Raw genomic sequence first — 23,766 nt, 5'->3', positions numbered from 1 at the left:
GCCTGTGGTACAGTTTCACTGACTGTACTCCCTACCAGGTTCACTAACTTCATATGTTAAACTCACAACAGTTGTCTGTGCTTCCCTTCAGGGCATCAACACATTAACATGGTTTATTTGTTTGGGGTATCTCTTCCCTGGCTTTCTCACTTTGTAATTCACATCATTAAATTTCTGTATGACCTCAAAGGGCCCCTGCCACAGGGCTAAAAAAATATTTTTGGTAGACTGATCTAATATTTAGACCCTATTCTGGAATGTTCTAACATTTCTGTTATGAATTCTTTGAGTGGTGGCCTGTGCCCTTTCCATATGCTTTACATCTATGAGCATTACAATTTTTAGTTTGTCTTGGAGTCTAATACAGTACTCCAGTATATTCATAACTGTGATCTTTTTAAAGTTTAACTGACTTACCTGAAGGTCAGCTAGGAACAGGTTCTCTTTCCTAGTAGCCTCTTGTGAACTAGGGAGTCCTGTCTCTTTCACAACTATGGATAGTTTTTTCTCTTCTGACTCTGGGCATGGCAAAGATGTGCCAACAGGTTGTTTAAACTGAGGGCCCTCCTCTTTAAGTCAAGGGCACAGTTTATCAAAGTACTACCCCCTTTCCTACTTTTTCCACAGCTTCTTAAAATGAGGGAAATCATTTCTAGTTACCATATCATGAGTTAGGTAGAGTACCACAGTTACAGGATGTAGCAACTTTCCAAACTACTTTAGATTTCCTTCTAGGTCAGCAGATATTATTTTTATCCCCAGGCTTTTTTATCAATGTCTTCTGCCTATAAATATATTGTCATTTTACAAAGATAACCATTCTACTAGAGTCTAACTGCCTTGTAGTAGCTTGTTTAATTAATTAATCTGGCAGTTGTACAGTAATAAAATGCAATTTCAGCCCATCTAGTAGACATCTTATCGCATACCACATGTTCTACATCATTCACAAGATGTATAACTGGTGTAACATTTACAGTGGCATTAGCAACAGCATGAAAGAACTTGGCAAAATGGCCCCCTTTTCCAAACTTAAAGCAGAGTTTTGTTTTAATCAGTAACTTCTTTGTTGCTTTCAGTGACTCACCTTTATAGAAATTTTTATTACATAAGGATAACAAAACTTTCAGAGTCCTTTGGGTCTTGCTGACACATTAACCTTTTAATTACAGTTGGCAATGCCTATTTAAATCTATAAATTATCAATTTTGCAGACTTGGTTTCCTTATTAATGTGACCTTCTGGGTCTAGCCATAAAGATAATAAATATTTCTAGTCACAAAGCTGATTCATTATTATTCTATGTTTAGAAAACATCCACTGATGGAACTTACAAACCAGAGTCTTGGCTGTCAACCCAGCTTTTGCAAGCAAAAATGTCTTCATCTGTTCATAGTTCTCATAGACTGCTCCTTTCACGTCCATAACTGCAGGAATATTCAGCCTCTGTTGACCCAGTCCCATCTATCCTAACTGACAATTTATGTGAATGCTGCAATGTATCCCACTAAGTCTTCATTCTGGGTAGCTTTAATGGATGCATTGTTCATGGTAATGGTTTTGATGGATTTGGTAACCAGTACCATTCCATCAGTAGTAGCTGTGACTATCTGCAGGAGTTGTTCCACGGTAACCATCTTGTCAGCCATATAGGGTCAGATAGGCTTTTTAAACACTGAGCAGTTAGTTCATTCTCTCAGGGATGCAGCACAAGGACTAGCAAGGGGTAAACCTTTGGAACCCTACAGAGACTAGAAGTAGGCATTCTCTCTCTCTCTCTCTCTCTATTGTGGTAGTACAAATTCCTACAAAGTAAGGGGAAAAAAGGTGCACATAGTCTCTGTTGATTACACTGTGTTTCGGGATTGTAGGTAATAATGAAAGGACTGTAAATTCTACACCACAGACCATAGAATCCCATATATCTGGCAACAGCAAGTTGAATTAGGGCATCAAGGAAAACATTTAAGCTGATGTTTTAATGCCAGCTGCATCCACCAGTGTGGGAGAGTGAGCAGTTGACACCATACCTTGCAACTGTCCAGACTTTTGCAGAATGTCCAGATTTTTGCATCATATTTTGGTTTGTGTGGTTTTCTGACAAATCAGTTAGGATTAAAGTCACTAAACAATGACAGGCATTTGAGTTTCAGACTTCATATCCTTCAAAAAGTGCATGATAAGGAAAATCTGTTATTCTAGCAATTTTCTAAGAGTAAAACTGTCCCTGATTATAGGGCTTTGTACCCCAGTTTGTTTTTAATTTTTATGAATTCATGTGATAAAAGGTTGAAAGGTATGGCTAACACACAATTCTCTTTTTGTACAAAACATTTACAGTATATGAGACACAGTAATGAGTTGGCTTGATCAATACGAGCAGTCTCTGTGGCCTAACATGAAAATGTTTTAACAGTATCTTTAATAACTCAAGTGTTAAACAAATGTAAACTCCCTCAAAGTGTCTATGATTAGTATACCAAGTACCAGGTAATCCACTGGTATGAAATCCTTGAAAAACATGCCTTGTTCCACTCCATTTCCTTGGGACTTTGGTTCTCTCTTCCTATTCTAGCTTCCCCTAGATTTCCTTGGCTTCACACTCACTGATTAGGGTTATCAATACCTCTCTTTATATACATAAACTTTTGTTTAAATGTCACCAATTCTATAATGCTGGAATGGATGGCATGGTGCTACTGCATTGTGTGATGTTAATATCAGTACACATTAAGTGCATGAGACATGTGTAGGTCTGCTTCATCTACTGGTGTGGCACCTAAGTCACTCACTGTCTATGCTGTAGGTTTATATAGCAAAGATGGCAAATCTGAACCTAGCCACTATGACAAAAACACTATGTTGTAATATAGGGACTACTAGGTCACATTATGCAAAGTGTATACTAATAAACAAAACTGGCATACATTTATCTATATTAAGAGTGTCTGAAGCACTGAGAAGTGCAATATGCCAATATACTCAATGTACATATATGTGTGTATGCCTGTGTGTTTGTGTTTCACCATGTCTGCTCATCAAAAAGACACATACTTTAAAGTCCATTCTCTCAGTGGTTGGGCATCGCCATCTGGCAGAAAGAACTAATGAAAACACAAAACATGCATTCACAAGATGCACACAACAAAATACAAGCCACTCTGCATGTCTCATATGGGTACTGCACCCCCTCACTCACTCTCCACTTTATAACTTTATATCTATCTATATATTTATATCTATATATATATATATATATATATATATATATATATATATATATATATATATATATATATATATATATATATACACACACACACACACACACACACACACACACATACATATATGTGGGAAAAAGGATAAACTCCCATATTCACTGCTCACCCTGTTTTGTACAAAGTACACTGGGACAATCTAATTATCTTGGAAGTTGCAAAACATTTTTTTCACAAAGTATCATCATGGCATTCAATCATACTGGGTAGTCTCGTATTAATTATTTTAAAACTTGCATGAATATATATTTGTGTATACATCTGTCAGTCTCCATATCTCCCTCTCTCTCTCTCTATATATATATATATATATATATATATATATATATGTGTACATATATACATGCAGAGAGACAGAAATAATAAAGACATATATGTCAAACAATTCCAACAAGGTTGAACATACAAAATAGGTTCATAGGTGTATACTAGGCTAATGACCAATGAGGCCATTATAAGCATAGCCATGCAACCCAATTGTATCCAACAAGTTATTTTGCCTCAGGCTATTTTAAGGGGTGTATGTTAGTTAGGGCATGATTTAATGCCTGTCTCTGTCTAGAGACACAAGTGTCAGATGAGGGGCAAATTTCCATTTTCCCCAGCCACTCGTCCAGGCTGCACTTGAATAGAGTTAGGAAAGGGCCCCGCTTCACATGGATGGAAGCCTATTCCAGAGAGTACGGGCTTCCAAGATAAATAAGACATGTTGGAGGGACAAGTATGAAAGTTGCAAGCAAAGTTTAAATCCTTGCATCTAGTAGTTTTAATGCTGTTTGTTTTATGGATATGCAAATGTTCCATCAAGGGTGGGATCCAAGGATGCCAGGCATAAACTAATCTTCAGCAGCCTGCAGGAAACAAAGCGCAGAGCCCTGAGACAATCTGCATTAGGACACTGTGTTTACACACAACATTCTTTTTGTGAAAAATCTCTCTTGATATTCCAGTTGTGTGTGCCAGGGCAAGTACATACCGAAGGGGGCACCATACTTGAAGAGTCCAAAGATGGCTGGGTACAGTGGCATGATGATCTCCCTGGACCTAGCTGCCATGTCCTTACTTATAAGCTGAGTGACATAAAATGACCTTCTTACTACTTTGGACACATGTTGGTCAAAAGTTCGGCCACTATCCACACAAGTCTCCAAATCCCTGATTACCTGTTTACTTTTAACGGTGTTTTATCAGTGAGGTAGTCTTCTTGAGTGGATGACTTCCCAAAAGGTACCACTGAGCTTTAAGCTGTGGCTTTAGCACCAACCATTTGTCTGTGTTAAAATTTCCTATAATATGTTATCTTGAGAGGCTTACATAACTGCTCCTATCTTGCAATCATCTGCAAATTTGTTAAGATAGAGGCCCCTGACATTGACTTTGACTTCTGAAATGTAAATGACAAAGGGGAGTGAACCCAGCACAGTGCTCTGGGGGGACTCCACTAGTGAAGTTCAGAATTCTAGTGCATTGTAAAGCAGAAAGAAACCACAACCAGTACCAACAGGAAAAAGGAAACTGCTGCTTTAATAGAATACTCCACAGACTGCACTTTCACCTAACAAAAGACTTTTTCAATGTGCATATGCAAACATATATAAACAGCATATATACACAAAGCTGACATTTTTTTCCAAACAAAATAATAATAATCAACCCTTCACCAAAGCAAAAAATAAATAAAAATATATATTATATGCCCCTATATATGTCTGCATATAAATAAACAAATGCATATAAATGTACACCTTGTAACCACCACATTCAATATAAAAATATATGAGGCAAAGGTACAAAGAAGAAAACACTGCAATTTGCTTGTGGAATATAGAAAACACATCTGTAAATACTGTTCAGAAGACAAGAGCAACATAGAGGCAAATAATCACAGTACTTGAACATTCTCAAATACTTAACTCGATCATTTCTTCATATTTGTATTAATCTGTATTAAGAAAATTCATTCAGACCTATTGTAGGGGAAAAAATCTAGCTAACATCACTGATTCATTTTAAAAAAAGTTGTGTGAAAAATATTGAAACAAACTGATCTTTCTGGTATTTTACTGATTGGCAGTTACCCTTATGGTCATTGTGCGCACTTCCATATTGTTTTAAAAACAAAGCACATGACTTCAACTGACATTGGTCAAACATTTGATATAAGTGGACTGGGTGATGGATTAGGTAGTGTGTCAGTGTGGGGCATTCTATGCTGGCTAGAGATCTTGCCCACTAAAACAATGACTTTCACTTCATTTGAGCAATATTAGCTGCAAACAAGAGAAATAACTGTATTATGTAGGAATATTACTGTTTACACTTTTACTCATTTTTCATTCACTGCTGATGATAGGGTTTATACCACTGGATGTGCTGATATATAAAAATATGATATATAGGACAGAAAACAGACGCAATTGGGTTGTCAAGCTTGGGGATATGCTTCCATCAGGTCTGAATGAACACTTTTAATACTTTTTTACTTTGGTCAAGTACTCATTTATAGTCTTCAGTTTTCTCTGTTTATAAGTATAATTTTAACTGTAATTAATACTAGCATGAATAAGTGATCTAGTTAAGTATTTATGAATGTTCAATTACATTGATTATTTGCCTCTGTGTTGCTCTAGTCTTCGGAATTGGAACAGCATTTATAGATGTGTTTCCAGTATTCCACTAGCATGGGTTCCTATTACGTTATCGAAAGATAAAGTAATCGAATGATCAAAACAGCAGCATTTCGAAGATCGCATCGTGGGATCGCAGTACAGTGAGGATTGGAATATTTGTCCTTTCCTCACTGTAGTGCGATCTCAGAGTTGGAATATATATTTAGCAGGGGATGTGTGGGGCACAGCCCCCCACAATGCAATCTTCGAAATGCTGCCATTTCGAAGTTTAGATCGTTCGATTACATTAACTTTCGATAACGTAATATGAACCCCACTAGCATATGGCATTATCTTCCTTATACCTTTGCCTAATGCATTTTTTATTGTTGATCACTGTGGTCACAACAAGGCATATAATTACACATTTGTTTATAAATATCCAATTTTAGCACAATGATGTATGCTTCTTGTTTGAAAAAATGTCAACTTTGTATAGATTTTAGCAAACTGATGTTTATATACTGGTAAGTTACTTGAGCATGGTCATGTGATTTTAAGAAATTATATAAGTTGTTTTTTGCATTTGTCTGCAGATGTGCATAGAAAAAGTCTTTTGTGCGTTGAAACCGCTTCTTCTTCTTTCGGCTTTTCCCGGTTAGGGGTCGCCACAGCGGATCACTGTCCGCTCATGATTGGCAGTGGAGTTTTACGGTGTCGAGTTGCCAGCCCAGCGCCCAACCTTCCACAGAATGCACACACACACGCACTAACACCTAGGGCCAATTTAGTGTGTCCAATACACCTACACCTACATCATGTCTTTGGGATGTGGGAGGAAACCGGAGCACCCGGAGGAAACCCACGCGACCACAGGAAGGACATGCAGACTCCGTATAGAAGGCACCCCAGTCGAGGATCGAACCAGAGAACCTCTTGCTGTGAGGCGGCAACGCTAACTGCTGCACCACCGTGGCCGCCCTTTGTGCGTTGAAACCACAGTCTGCAGAATTTTCTCTTACAGCAGCAATTTCCTTTTTCTTACTGGTGCTGGTTTGTTTGTGTTTATATCTATCTATCTCTATCTATCTATCTATCTATCTATCTATCTATCTATCTATCTATATCTACATATCTACCGATCTCTTCTTCTCACCTTTTCTCTCTCTCTGCATGTATGTATGTATATATGTGAGAGTGAGTGAGATAGATATTAACTTTTCATGAGTTTTGTTTTCAGATTCTGCCCTGAGGCAGCTGTAGCTCTCTTTCTCTCTCTCCACTTATATGGGTGTGGGTGAGCATTTACTTACTTGAATAGTTAATTCTGAGCAAGCAACTTAACTATATAGTGCTAATGGGCTGAGTCTGAGAAATGGCCATGTAGATCAATGCTCTATCATGGTTAACAATTAAAAATACAATAAAAAAAATAAATATTCATTATACATAACTGCAGTTTATAAAATATGCTCACTTTAATGCCAGCTGTCTGCCTTAGTGCTTATAACTAGGTAACCAGTTTCACTAAAAAGTAGAAGTATGGCAACTATCTTGTGACACTAGCCTCTAAGATGATTTTTAGCAGCACAGTGGTCTCTGGCAATAAGGAAAGTAGTTTTATTTTCTAAAATAACATACTGAGCATGTGCTCTAAACCCTTCAAAAAATTTGCTAATGTTAAAATTGAAAAGAAACCTAGTAGGTGAGGTGAAGTAGACTCATACAGGTACAGTCTGAAGGGCTGGCAAGTTCTAGCATATTCTAACCTATGAATAATTCCATTCAAGCAATACTGATGAGTCTTACTTATTTGTTTGTTCGTTTGTTTGACATTTGTTAACCGGGTTCGTCCATCTGAGCCAAAGGCCCATTTTCAGTGGAGACCTGAGGAGAAAACCTCCAGGATTACAAACACAACAGGCAATATACAGATACCAAGAAATACAGTGCAGTAATACAACAAGAACAACAATTACATATGCTGTAATCAGATGAAATAAATAACCATTAAAAAAAAAAAAAATTTGGTAAATACAAATAGTACAAGTAAATAGTGATAATATTGACATATCTTTCCCAAGTAACATATTGCAGTATTGACTAGTGAGCAGATTAGTCATTGATTAATGAGATGTAGTCAGGAAGAGAAAAATGAGAGAGAAAAAATTGCAAACTATGGAGGATTTTGGCAGAAGCAGTCTTTTGAGTTAAGAAAGTAGTGCTTGACTTCAGTTTTAAAACAACTGGTACTAGTTATACTATGGATGTGTGGTGGTAGCCTATTCCACACTAGGGACACCGAGTGTTTATAGAGGAGTTTACCAGATGTTTTGTTGGGTTTATAGATGTTAAGAAGGTGCTGCTCAGAACTATGAAGAAAATAAGTTGGGTTACAATGGGATACTAAGGTAGAGAGGGATGGGCAAGCTAGTGGTTTACTGAGTAGGGAGCGAGTCAGCTGCAGCTGGGAAAGTAGTAAGAACTGGCGGAATTCCAGCCACTGAAGCTGTTTCAGGGCAAGGCAATGCTGGAATTTATCAGGTTAGTTACAGGCAAATTTGGCTATATTATTGTAGGATTGCTCGAGTTTGGAGATGAGGTTAGACTGGAGATGAGTAAGGATAGGGGAGGCATAGAGGAGATATGGAAGGAGGTAGGCTTGGGCAAGGGTGAGTTTGGAGTTGGGTGCAAGAAATATTTATTCCTGTAGAGAAGACCCATTTTCTGGTTAGTTTTTTTGATACAGTGTTGGATATGAATGTCAAATTTGAGTTGGTCATCAATTATTGTACCCAGTCACTTAGTGTAAGGTTCAGCTTTGATGAGGGTGTTATCTAGTGAAGAAATTATAAAGGTGGATTTAAGGTGGTGGAGAGTTTTGGGTAAAAAATAGTAGGAGCTTAGATTTTTTTGGGGTTGAGTACAAGCTGATGCTCTGTGAGCCATTTTTCTATGGATGAGAAAGAGTTTTGGGTGATAGAAAGAAGTTTAGAGATGTTATCAGCACAAGAGATGAGAGTAGAGTCATCAGCGTACTGTATGAGGGAGGAGGTGTTACAGGAGGTGTAAAGGTGATTGGTGAAGATGTTGAATACGAGGGGGCCTAGGACAGAGCTTTGAGGGACACCAGTTTGGATGGGTAGAAAAGGGGAGCAAGCAGATTGTCATCTGATAGACTGAAGCCTATTTGATGAGTAGCTTGAGAACCAGTGAATAGTAGAGGGGGAAAGATTTAGATCAGTAAGCTTAGTAAGTAACTTGATATGGGAGACAGTATCGAGTCTTATTCATCTCTTATAGTCACCCTATGAGCAGCTGTGTTAACCCAAAGATATTACTGGGCAAATATGGAACAGTCATAAATAGCCATATTTTTCATCCATATCTCACACACACACACACACACACACACACACACACACACACACACACACACACACACACACACACACACACACTCACAAACACACACACTACACCAACAATTATGGGCAATTTAGAGTCACCAAGCCATATATCAATTTTTTTTTCAAATGAACCAGAGTATACAAAGACAACTCACTGAAATACAGAGAGGACATGCAGAATCCCGTACCCTAATGCTGTGAGGTGACAATGATTCTTGCTATCTGTTACCCCAAATTAAATGCTAGTACGACTACCAAAATGGAAAGGGATTACACGAACTTCTGAGAGACACTTGCATCAATGGCTTAGCATTCTTTTTCATCAAAGAATCCAACAGAGTTGATGCTCAATGGGGTTGGCAATTCTTTATCACTAATCGCTTTTCAAGAAAACTTTTATGGATTAACACAATGACTATGTCATTCTAGTGAAACAGATACTATAAACAAAAAGCACAGCAGAATGCCACAAGAAGCTTGTAGGAAAAAAACGGGTAATGGACAAAGAAGACTTGTAAGTTGAAAGCTATATACAGATAAAAGGACTTGTATGAATCAGCTTCCTATGTATATATTACAAAACAACAGTGATGTATAATTTTTATTATCTAAAAAATCATGAAATAATATTGCTTATATTCTACAGATAATTTCTCAAATGGTGTTTTTTTCTGTCTTATTCTACTCAGTTGTCATAGCAGTGGAACAATTGTGGAGTAACAGATAATGTGAAAATAACAGTCTGTTGTGTTCTAAACATGTATTTACCAGTGATTTATACAACTACACCTTACTGTACCATTTTGTCTTTATGGATTGAGTAGCAGCAGAAATGATTTCCTCCAAAAGACACCCTAACAAAGCTTTCCTGGTATTTCCTCAGATGCAATTTGACTTGCATACCAAATCCCTTTTACTATGCATGTTTTCATGTCCTTTCACTTCAATCTTACCTTCTGTGGTCCTGTGACTGGTCGAAATGCAGCAGGCTCACCCTTTTGACCTTTTGGACCAAATGGACCCTGGTAAAGTTGGGAAAAGTAAACAAAAAACGGTTGGAAATCATTTGTTGGAAAGTGTCATGGTACAGTTCTAGCAAGCATATGTAAAATTATTCTATAACACAAATGTATCCAACTTTAAAATGCATGCTTGTATTATGTAGCCCTCCAATTTAAACAATAATTATGGCTAAAGGTCACAATTCAATACACAAAACAGTTATAGCTAAAGGTCACAATTCAATATAAGATATTAAAGTTCTTCTGTTCAAAAAAAAGATTAAAAAATTTCCAATGTGTTGCATCAATGCTAACAAATTATAATGGAAAACATACTTTGACAATTGTTTCTTCTCATACTAGGTATGTACAAAATGCTAGTCATTCATTTATCATTCTGACCTTCCTCTTTGCTCACAAGACTGTCAGGGGAAAATGCATTACTTCAAAATAAAAATAAGTAAATAAAAAATGCAAAGGCAGTTATAATCACTAATTATAAAAAAAATGGGAGTAACACTGATGGCATAAAAGAGGATATAGTGAAGGAGCAATGCATGCTTATCAATAATCTAACCACAGATCAAAACATTTTTGATTCAGAGAATAAGAACCTTGATTGTAAGTCTGAATAACAGGGTATGTCACTCAAATAGCAACCCAGGAAAAAGTCCTCAAGTCAGTCAGTCAGCAGTTATTTAGTTACTAAGATTAAAGAAAGAAATTTGGGTTTACAGGAATGCCTCACATTCTCCATAGGCAATCACATTTACAATTAGAAACAAATGGATACTTGTTATTCTTGTCATGAGACAAATAAAACAAGAAACACATTGGGCCTGATTCCAAAAGGCTTGTCTCAGTGTAAGTGACAACTTATAATGAGAACAAGCCTTTTGAAATCTGGCCTCCAGTGTAAGCCTGTTTATACATAGACCATACACTGTAGCAAATCACTGACAGCAAGTCTTTCAGAATTAAGGCAGACTTGCATTGAGAGGTAGTCCATTGTCTTTTATTAATAAGAGGCCAAGAAATTTTAAGGAATTTTGCTGCCACTAAGGCCAATATGACATTGGGAAGAAAAGTCACCTATAAGTACTGTGTTTAGGCTTTATATTATCAAACTTCTTTTCCGTGCAAAGCCATTCTGCTTGTTTTTGATATGACTTACAGTTTTTTCTTTTTGGTATTATCCACTGCAGTAGCTGTATCTGGTTTGCTTTGTTTTACTTTGTAAGGCTGCTATAATGTTAAGAAATTTTGCTCCATATTAAAAGCAGGCAATGACAAAATACAGAATTTGCTGAAAATGCAGATCTCCAGCTGCTTGAGTTTAATAAAGAGTAGCAGAAGAGATAAATGTTTTAAGTGGATTGTATCCACCAATTTGCTACAACACTCCTTAAGATATTTCATATGGCATACATTTGCAAATGCATTCATAAATAACAAGGTCATAATATGCACTTACTTTTTTCTTCTGTACTTGCTTTTGACAAAGTAACATGGTGACTTATAAAATCATACACATATGCATCTGCAATATAACAGCATAGTAATTATGCTGCTAATCTATAAAACAGGAGACCTATGTCTGAATCCTGTCAGTCTTGTACTTGGACTATGTAACTCTAGGCAAATCCGGTGACTTCTGATTCTAGAATAACTACATAGTTAAACAGATTAAGTTACAAGATAACATAATGCACTGTAGATAGTATATGCCAATTATTAGTAAAGGTGCATTCTTTTCTTTCAGGATCAGCCAAGAAATACTGTCTGATTAAAGGACTTGTTCAGAGTTACACAGCGGGCAAATGGAAACTGAATGGATCAAACCAAGGACTACAGGAAGAAGACTGTTATCAGCTCATATCCTAAATTCTTTGCTCTAGAATGCCAGTACTAGTCTAGGATCCATTAATCTAAAGATATGCGAAGGGTACAGCAACTTGGTCTTGGACTGGCAATGAAGCAAATGATAAATTCTGAAAAGAAGTCAGGTAGAACGCAACAGGTTGATTTGCAATATTACAAAGGAAGGTACTGAAATATGGGGGGTGTGCTGAACAAGTGCTCACCAATGTCAACAAACACAATCAGAGCAGTAGTGACAGCTGACTGAATTTGGCTTTCAAGGAGAAAGTTCACTTCATGGCCTAAGAGAATTGGAGTTTCAAACAAGTATTTAAAAAAATCACTCACAAAAAGCAAAATTGCAGATGCCCATACACTTACAACATTAAATTTATTATACAAGCTCTTTTTTCCTTATAAATTATGCTGGACTTCCTCAGATATATGTGGTCTCCTTCAAAAACATCTATATACTAAAAACAATGTGACGATCTGGTGGATAAAAGTGCAAAAGGTGGCTTACAATAAAAACAAGCAACAACACATAAAAATTTAACATAGGTATATAAAACATTATAGAAATAAATACTATATTAAACTTTGGACCTGTTGTACATTAATAAACTGATTATGGAAACCTTATCATTAACACCAGGGGGATTTGTTGCATTTAACAAAATCTAGCAACTCAAGAACATGACGGCAAAACGAAGCACAATGAGCATATACAAATCAACCAAAACACGATTTATTCAGGCAAGCACTTTCACCACACTGATGTGGCTTCTTCAGACCATTAATAACAAAAAATACATCTCATATCTCATTTATACAAAAAATTTAAAATAAAACATCCAATAAGAACATTCACTCACAGTTCATCATGCTCAGTTGCCTTCCTATTCAGCACACACCTTCGTGATGATGTCATCATATAAACTATCTTTAAAGGTACAGCAACCAATTATACATATACCATGATAATAAATAAATAAATAAAAGCATTCTATAATGTACTAAAGACATCAAGTATTACATCCTAAAATTATCTAGGTACCCGCCTTGCTTTCAGTACTAGCTTAATGGACACTACTTCATTAAGCCCAGCTCCCTTGTCGGCCCTCAGCCTCAGTATCCACCAAAGCTCAGCCCCTTCTGTTTTATTCTCCACATTGCCCAGCCTTACTGTTTCCTTATGAATCACTCTAAATTTAAAATCATGTTCTAAAGTGGTATTAAGGACATATTTAGCTATGCTGTTAACTCATATTCCTATTCCTCACACTATATAGGTGCTCTCTAATCTGTTCCCTAAGTGAATGGTCCGTTTTCCCTATATAAAATCTTTGACAGCACAAGCAGCAGGCTAAAAATGGGTACCTGTCAAATCTTCGAATGCTCAAAACTTCGAAAGTTACATGGTCGAGACCAAACGTTCGAAATTTTGAGTGCTCGAAGACAGACTTTCAATGGCACCGTACGGTGCAGATAGGGAGAATTTTCCTTTTCTGCATTGAAGTGCGGTCTTGGAGTTGGTATATTTAAGTATGGGGGTGTGGGAGGTGCAAGGGGGCTTGCCCCCCCACCTACACTGTTAAAGTGTTTTTTCTGTGTTTTCTTTTCTTTTTTTTTATGTTCGAACATCCAAATATCGAACATTTGGTTTCGACCATGTAATGTTCGACATTTTGGATGTTCGAACATTTAACATAGACCCAAATAAAAGTACAGTTTTGTACCTACCATAAATGTAGATGTTCGAGTGTACATCCTGCTGCAGTCATCACACTTGGGTTATCCTGTCATCAGGCGGTCCCGCAGTCGGCCGGAATTCCAAAGTCTTGGTCTGGCGTCGGTTGCTGTCGCTTCTTCCCTGACGTCAGTGTGCCAGGGGTATATATAATGCATCCAACGCCATTTTCTTCAGTTTTTCTTGCCGCGCGGTGCCCGAAGCAGAAGCAGTTCGCAAGTTCCGGTCGGCCGACTCCTGAGATTTTCGAAGTCGAATTTCAGATCCGAAGTCTTCAATAAAGCTAAATACCCCGTTGGGGAAACTTTTCTTGCCTCAGACCGATGTCAGAAAAAGTTAACAATTGTATTTCTTGTGGGAAGCAAATACCTCATAAGGATTTTCATTATTACTGTATACCTTGCCTAGGCCCAGACCATGATGTCACTGGTTGTCGTTTTTGTGCTAGGTTTAATAAGCGTACTATTAAAAGACGCTTTGACTTCACATGACACTACTTCGGTAGAAAATTTAACTACACTATGCCGTCGGAGCAACCGACTACTGGCGTGCACAAAAAATGCAAGGATAAGGACAGGCAGCCTAGACCCAAGCCAGACTCCGAGGCCTCGGCTGGTCCGGTCTCCGGTTCACCGGTCTTCAGTGAGGCTGTTAACAAAATGGGCCAGTTCTTTTCAATCACATGCTTAATACTATTTATATTACTAGTATAATACATTGTGTATCTCACTCCACCATCATTATTTTCTCTTCTCCTAGTGGCTAAGTCTCCACTCGCCACTTCCATCTCTTGTCTCATAAAATATGGCTTCAGCCTCCCTTCCCTTAATCCATCAACTTGTCTTAATATAGCCATTGTTTCATTTTCTTTATAACCTCTTCTATCAAAATTATCTTTCAACACTTCCATTCCCCTCCTATAACCTTCCTCCATATGATGTAACCAGGACATCCTCATCCCTTGCCTTTTGACGACATTTCTAAACACCCGTCTAGGGTACATACTACTTCTATGGAGAAGGGCATTTCTCTGGCATTCCTTTCTATATAAACTTGTAGTGATAGTTGAACCCAACTGCTTAGTAACCAGGACATCTAAGAACTCTACTGATATTTTAGAGAACTTCATAGTGAACCTAAGGAAATCTGATGTAGTATGTAAAAACTCCACAAATGCTTGTAGCTGTTCTATTGTGCCCTCCAACATCAGAAACGTCGCCCACAAAAACAATGATAAAACATAACATGTTGAATAAACATCTCATTAGGGAACACCTCTTCAATCTCCCATTGCACTACCACAGAATTAGCATAGCTATTAGCACAACTTGTTCCCATGGCTACCCTATGTTTCTGAAGTTAGTACTGGCCATCAAACAAAAACATTGTTGTCTAATACAACGTTCATAAAACTACATAACAATTCTATTAGTTTACTATCATATCCACTTTGGTTCATTAAATATCTTCTCATATACTCTACATCCTGTACATTCGGTATAACTGTAAACAGGGAGACTACATCTAACATTACTAGTAATGTAGAGTCACTCACCCTACCTGAGCATGCATATGTATACAAATCCTGAAGAAAATGCTTAGTGTCCTTAAGTATTATATTCAATTTATTCAAAACCGGCCTCAAATGCTTTTCTATAAAAATGGAAAAAGGTTTGGTCACCCACCCACTTCCTGTTACGATAGGTCTAAAGGTTGGGGTGACCAAACTCTTATGGACTTTGGGTGAGCCCTGGAATATCGGCACCACCAGGTTCTCTACTATGAGAAATTGCATTAATTCTACCATAACAGAATAACTCATTAGGTAGTCATTTAATAATATATGTATTTTCCTGACCATTCTATCTGTACATCCCTGGTTGCTCACCTTATTCACCTCACCATCATGAAGCATGCCCTTAAAGGATCCATAGTAGAAATCCCTATCCATCACCACTGTCATGCTGCCTTTATCGGCTGGTCGAATAACTATGGAGTCATCCCTTCATATAGACTCTAAGGCTTCTTGTTCAGAACGAGTTAAATTATAAAAACATTTACCATGATTACCTACTTGAAACAAATGCTTCAAGTATAGGGTGATTCATAGGTATATAGTTACTTAAACTCTTAAAATCATAACTTGTCAACATCTCACTATTAGGGTGTGTTAATCTAAGCATCACATTTCTAATAAATACTTTTAAATCAATCAATGTTTGTGAAATATCAGCAGTTCATGCAGGAATGAAAGACAGTCCTTTATTAAGGATGAACACCTCCGTCTCATTCAATGTTCTATTTGATAAGTTCAAAACTAATGATTCTTGGAGTCCTACATGTTCTTGATGGTCGGATAATTCACCGGATCAACTGGTTGCTTCCTTTTTGTCTGGCCATGACTCCTCGACTGATAACGTTATTGGCCCTTTTCCATCCAAATGGGAAAAGGTGGTTTGGGGAACCCCTGCAGTTGTACCACTAAATTCTGTTTCTTCCTTATAACCATAAGTTCCCCTTGTGTTGCATTCACCAACTCCATTACTACTGGCAATGCAACTCGATTCTCAGCTGCATCATCCCCTTGTGACTGACTCGTTTCATTAGTCCTCCTCACCTCATCAGTTTCACCAGTTCTCTCCATAGGTGAATTGTTCGCCAGGGGAACAGCTTTATCTACAGACTCACTGCCAGTCTGGCGTGGCGCCATCTTTAATACCCTAGTACTGCCCCTGGCTGCTGTCTGCTCCTGGCCCAGCGTCTTTTCCCTCTGTACCCTGCTCTTCACTGTGCTGTTCCAGTCTATAATTTCTGAGAACCTACCTACCTGGTGACAAAGGACCCGTCCAACAAATAAACCGTGGTTTCATCTCTCAGCCTCTACTCCCTGCTCCCTCTCTCAAGGAAATAAGAAATACCCTGCTCTTCACTGTGCTGTTCCAGTCTATAATTTCTGAGAACCTACCTACCTGGTGACAAAGGACCTGACAAATAAACCGTGGTTTCATCTCTCAGCCTCTACTCCTTGCTCCCTCTCTCAAGGAAATAAGAAAGTATGTTATCTATGTCCTGCCTGTAATTTGTTTCTCCTCTAGCTGCTCCATTGCCTGTATATGACTGTAGAGCTTGGACCCTACCACATTCTCCACTACTCTTACTTATCTTATCCCTAAGCCCTTACCTGTCTTCACTTCTCTACCTTCCTGGCTTCTGCAGCCTTCAGAACCCTACGCACCACCTTTAAGATAACCAATAGCTTTCTTAGTTAGTCTGTCACCTCCCCTTCTTGACTGTACCGATTCATCACCTTTCTCCCCTCCCCTCTCTGCCTTTTATTCTTTTGAAACCCATAAATACCCCCAGTCTGGCGTGGCACCATCTTTAATACCCTAGTACTGCCCCTGGCTGCTGTCTGCTCCTGGCCCAGTGTCTTTTCCCTCTGGTAAGTAGTGCTCGGTTGACTGTATTTGTCCTGCCCTATGATAATAGTGTTTAACTGTGACTTACATGCTTAAAGTCAGACTATTGTTATTTTTACTGTGTGCCTTAACTCCATAACCTTCTCTGCTGTTGTCTTGGTATATGAAGACTGTTTGTTTTAGTAAGCCAGTAATGGCCATTTAGTGTTTAATCACCCTCATGGTACCTCCATATGAACGGCTACGTTTCAGGTGCCGGAATTATGTCGGTAACGGCTGCTTAATCAGCTGCAGCTTGGGCTACTTTTAAAACGTTAATTTAAAGTTTGGTATGCTTGTTAAATGGTAATTTCCATGTTGTTTCTTTGCTTGTTATGCTGAAACAAATGTATTGAAAGTATTTGAGGTCCCGGAATTATGTCTGTAACGGCTGCTTAGACAGCTGCAACTTGGGCTACATTTAAATGTCTGATTAATGTTTGGCATGCTTGTTAAATAGTAAATGTTATGCTTTTTCTTTGCTTGCTACGCAGAAACAAAAGCATGAATACTCCCCATAGGCCAAAAGGGCTGCTGTTTGTGCTGTTTGGTTACTAGCTTTAGCCTGTAACGGCTATTTTATACATTGAGAGCTAGTCGAATTGGCAGCTTAAACGGACACTTTTTGACCTGCTCTGATTCTAGTTTTCTCTAGTTTTGTAGCCTATAACGGCTATGTTATTAAATTGCAGCTAGCTTTACTCGGGGGCTTACAAAGACTGCTGTAGGTCTTTTTGAGTTAGATTGTGTAGCCTGTAATTGCTGGATTGCAAGTTGGGAGCTATAGCTGTTTTTAAATTGAAGCTAGCTTTACTCGGGGGCTTACGAAGACTGATGTAGGTCTTTTTTGAGTTACCCTTTGTAGCCTGTAACGGCTGGATTGCAAGTCAGGAGCTGTAGGTATTTCTTGAGTTATATTTTGTAGCCAGTATAGGCTGAATTGCAAATAGAAAGTTACAGCCTAGTTTCTAGTTTCTATATCCAAAATAAACTGTATGACCATTAGCAGTTTGAGGCCCACGTGGATGTTTCTATGTGCGTGATGAAACGCCATAGTTGATGCAACTGCTGCTTGTGCTTCGGCCTTCAGGATGTTTGGGAATCATATCAACTTTTAGTTAGTTTATTTGTAAACTAGAAATTTTATTAATTACATACATATATACATAATTAAAAGGCCGGGAATAGCCTTTTTAGCTTCACGCTAACCACGTGGAAGCTATACTACGGCCATCAGGAAGATTGGAAACCACATCTACTTTTACTAAGTTTCATTTTTAAATAGGAATCCCAATAAATACATATATAAATACTTAATTAAAAGGCTGGGAAAGGCCTTTTAGCATCTCGCTAACCACGAGGAAGCTAGCAAGTGAGAACCTATGCTCACTTGTTGATTCCATTGCTGCTTGTATTGCCTTTTGGGAACTAATTTCTAGCTAACAATCAGCTACTTCTCTCCCTCATGGGGGTTAATCAAAACAGTTCCTTCCCCTACTTAGTCTAGAAGCCATTGTTTTAGCCTTACTCAATAGCTCTCTTGCTATCAGCTATAAAATTAATTATCTCCACATATATCTGTAACATTTAAAGGTCTCATGGAGTAGATACCTCAAATAGCTTTTTAATAAGTAGTAACTTCCAGAGAGTGCTCGGCTAATCTCAAAAGATAACTCCTCTTCCATTCTGACTGGCATACTAACCTAGTGAGCAAATGCTAACTGTGGAATGCAAAGACTACATTATGGGGAAATATTTAGAGGGTAAAATCACTGGAATATCTGTCCCTGTTAGTCTCTGCAGATTTCAATAGAATTGTTAAATAGGGCAACATATGCTGTAATAATTAATGTGCTGCCTCCTTTGTCCAAAGCCTAGTGTAGACTATGAGCCAGCCTGCTACCAGCCCTAACTCTCACCAGGTGATTATATATAGAAATCCTGATATTTTCTATGCATTGTTCCTGATTTTGGCTGTACTGATTTTCACATGCATTTATGTCTATGTCTTTAAGCTAATGAGTTCTATGTTGTCCTACTGAGCCTACAGAATATAACCTGCTAGATAATTAATATAACAGAATACAAGCTCTCTTATGATACTGGTAGCTTCTAGCATTAATAAGTGAATGTACTATTTCTAACTGTTTTTTTTATAACTATTGTCCTAACTATCATATTTTATGTTAATGCTAGCTTCTCGCTACTCACCACCACTGTTGTCTCTCTCTCTCCCACATGTACCTTGCTCTTCACTGTGCTGTTCCAGTCTATAATTTCTGAGAACCTACCTACCTGGTGACAAAGGACCCGTCCAACAAATAAACCGTGGTTTCATCTCTCAGCCTCTACTCCCTGCTCCCTCTCTCAAGGAAATAAGAAAGTATGTTATCTATGTCCTGCCTGTAAAGCACACTATCGTCCACTGTTGCTTCAGGGGTTCTAAAGCACGCTCTGAGCCCGGTCAGCCAGCAGCCTCTTACCCTCCCAACCAGCTACCTTGTAAACAAAACTCCTACACCACCTCTTAGTACCCCTCTTACTATCTTTTCCCCCTTCCCTAATCTGGCAATAGCCTACTCCCCTTACTGTATTTGCTTGTAATACTAGCTTTGCCCAGTAGGTGGCACCCCTATCCCATCCAATATTTCTCCTGCTTATCCATTTGTTATTCTGCTTTTATTACTTTATACTTCTATGACCTTGAACTACTCTGTAACTTCACACTTTACCCTTTATTCTAACTTGCTACACTCTCCTGTTTTTCTAATAGACTCCTTACTTATCTCTGCTCCTTCCCACTTTATACTTACTTAACTTACCTTCAGTAATCAGCTCTGCTGATTGTTTCTCCTCTAGCTGCTCCATTGCCTGTTTCTACCTGCTCCGTTCGCCCTGCAGGCTCACTCCGCTCCCCTATCCTACCCCCAATTCCCACCCACCCCCAGTGGTCTTACACTTATACTTCACTGACCACTCCCCCCTTCTATCTCATCCTATCACATACCTCATCATCACCAGGCCACTCCCATAGCTCTCTCTCCTAATTACTACTACTTAACTCTCTTTTGAACCACTCCCTCTCCTTTCCAACCATCCACTACACTAATTTACTTCCCAGTTCTACCTCTTATCTAAACCTCCTCTAATTTCTTACCTGCTTATTTTATACCCTGCTCAATCTCTTCAAACACTCTCTTCTTCTTTCTACATCACCTACTAACACAAACTACTCCCTACTTAAATCTACTTTTTACCATGGCCCCAACAAATAAAACTATTTTCACAAACATACTACTCTTAACTACCACAATAGCCTGTCTTACCATACCTTACTCACTCACCTCCTTTGAATATCTTTCTCTACGTGAACAAATCCATTACATCCAAAAAACTTTACCATCTTCTTTCATCTTCTCCCTTAACCACAGTAACATAACCTGTACCTCCAACTATATACTACCAAAATTTACTTCTCTAACAAAAAGACTTTTAATAACCTCTATAAACTCCTTAAATCTCTACAATACCCCCAGCAACACCCCTCCTAGACAGTGATATTCATCCAAACCCTGGGCCCAATACTGACTATACCAATAACCCTACCAATTTAACAGTGCCTATAGTATCTACATTAACTAAACTATCTAACTCCCTCTTGATAGCTCACCTTAACATTAGAAGTATTAACAATAAAATTTCCCACCTGCATGCATTCCTTGATGTACACTCATTTGACATTCTATGTCTTACAGAAACTTGGCTAAAACCATCTACTCTAGACCAGGAAATTAGCCCGCCTGGCTATAACATCCTTAGAAATGACCGTAAAATCAAAAAAGGTGGAGGTATAGCAATTCTCTATAAATCTAACCTCCAAATTTCCCCCATTAATGTGCTTCCATCATTAGATACCAAATCTGAAATCCTAACTACCAAACTCCAAATCAATAACTCCAAATCTATCTATCTAATTTGCATGTATCTACCCCCAGGTAATAATACCAATACTCTTGAGAACCTACTCAGTCACCTCTCTACCCAACTACCCCAGGAGACAATTGTACTAGGTGACTTTAACATAGACTGGTCCACTTGCAGTTCTCTGAACCCTACCAACCACATAAACCTCTTTGGATTCTCACAATTAATAACAACTCCTATGAGAATCCACAAACCTAGCAACAAGGAAACTACTCTGGACTGGATCCTTATTAATAGCCACCCTGAAACTTATACTCCAGGAACCCTTCCCGACGATATCAGCGACCATATGCTTACCTACATTATTAGACAAAAAGTCCATATTCCAACTACTCACAATCTCAAACCACCCCCCGCTTAAAAAAATTCTTTAATCCAGACAGCTTCCTAACCGAATTGCAAGCATGTGACTGGTCACCACTAACCCATCTAGAACTTGATGAAGTTGTTACCTACTTTAATACTAACTTTCTTCAAATCCTCGACTGCCATGCACCTTATCGCTCTACTAGAATAAGAACCAAATCTGCCCCATGGCTCACAAAACAAACTAGGCAAAAGATACTCCTCAGAAATAAAATCTGGGCTAAATGGAAAGCTACCAAATGTCCAACAAACCACCTCCACTTTAAACAGCTAAGAAATGCCACCAAGAAGGATATTCTTAGAGACAAAAAAAGACTTCTACCTTCACCTCCAACAAACCAGCCAACAAACTCCACAAATATTTTGGTCTGGGATAAACAAACTTCTTCAGCCAGGTCACACTACTACTCCAGACCCAACCGGTTTCAACCATAACAACTCCAACCAGATCCCTGATGCCTTTAATAACTGCTTTACAGAAGCCATTCAACCCTGGCCAATTCTTTACCACCCTTCACTGCTTCCCAACCAAATACCTGCAATACTTCATTGCCTACCTTTCAAATACAACCTGTATCTACATCTCTCATCTGTAAGCTACTTCAAAAATTGAAACCTTGCACCCCTTCTGCTGACCGTCTCCCATCTGAATACCTACAAATAGCAGCAAAAGCCATAGACTATCCCATCTCTATCCTTATTAACAGAACTATCTCAGAAGGCAAAATCCCTGCTCTGTGGAAGATATCCCATATCATCCCTCTACATAAAGGTGGACCTTCTACTGAGCTTTCTGACTTTCGCCCTATTGCTTTACTCTCCCCATTAGCTAAGATAATGGAAAAATGTATTCACAAACAACTACTTAACCACTTATTACAAAATAACCTACTAGCAAACTGCCAACATGGCTTTAGGCCTTTCCATAGCACATCGACTGCCCTTTTATCCTTTACCGACTCTATATATAAAAATCGCAATAATAACTATTTTTTCTCTGCACTATTTATTGACCTGTCAAAAGCCTCTGATATGGTTAACCATAACTTACTTCTAGACAAACTAAAGGCCCATTCTCTTGATCCTCAAGCTATACAATGGTTTAGGTCTTATCTGGAAAATAGCAAGCAGTACTTTGGCATAACAATCTGTCTTCACTACTTCCAGTAAACATCTGAGTACCCCAGGGCTCTATCTTAGGTCCCCTACTCTTTTCCTTATTTATTAACAATTTACACATGAACATACCTCAAGCCACCTGCATTCAATATGCTGATGACTCCACCTTAATCTGTACAGCCAAGAATATAGCCTCTCTACTCCCTCACCCAAACTGTTTTTCAGAATGTTGAAAACTGGTTTATGCAACACTGCCTCCTCCTAAATCCCCAAAAAACAAAACTACTGATTTTTACTCCAACTCATAAATCACCTAATCCTTTCTTCTCTATAACCTCTAACAATAAACACAAAACAACACCCCAAACAGGTCCGTCCACACAACAACTGTTGTCAGCAAAATAAATCCAACCGGGTAATGTAAAAACAAATTTAGTATAACAAACAAATATCTGGTTTCCTCAGAACAATTAAAATCAATGCTTTACATACATTTATAGTTAAAATTGGCGCCAAAAGGCGCTATTTTAAAAGGTTCCAAGTTAAAGTGATATAACATCATTAAACAATATTAAAAAACTTCTAAAATATGACACAACTAGTTAGTCACCTGTAACATAATGTATATACTCAAATACTAATTAATCTACTTATATTTGTCTAAGTGTGTGTAAATATTAGATATTAAAAGTAAATATGAGTAAGACTGTGTTAGCTTTAAAATGTTATATTATATTATAAACCTAGCACGGTAACTTATAAGATAGACTAAAAATGTGTATTTAATTCACTCAATTGATATTTGATAGATATGTGAGTCAAATGGACTGCTTAAGATACCCACCAAATGAACTAAAAATATTTATTTGTTTGGTTCATTCATTTAACATCAAAAGGGGTTTTATGGACAAATAGTCATTTATACCTG

General features: G+C 38.0%; 1 protein-coding gene across 3 annotated transcripts in view; it reads right to left on the bottom strand.

Moving 5' to 3' along the window:
- The window catches only part of COL4A6 (collagen type IV alpha 6 chain), a 4,024,271-nt gene that overhangs the window by 2,046,583 nt on the left and 1,953,922 nt on the right, over window positions 1-23,766 (bottom strand). For all 3 annotated transcript variants that reach the window (XM_044057202.1, XM_044057203.1, XM_044057204.1), the window contains one exon: window positions 10,254-10,322. In XM_044057202.1, coding sequence (XP_043913137.1) covers window positions 10,254-10,322 — 69 coding nt within the window. The remainder of the gene's footprint in view (window positions 1-10,253; window positions 10,323-23,766) is intronic.

Source organism: Protopterus annectens, chromosome 15.part0 (genome assembly GCF_019279795.1).
Source record: "Protopterus annectens isolate FY-2018-M chromosome 15.part0, PAN1.0, whole genome shotgun sequence".
Taxonomy (NCBI): domain Eukaryota; kingdom Metazoa; phylum Chordata; order Ceratodontiformes; family Protopteridae; genus Protopterus; species Protopterus annectens.
This window is presented reverse-complemented; position numbering and strand designations above follow the sequence as displayed.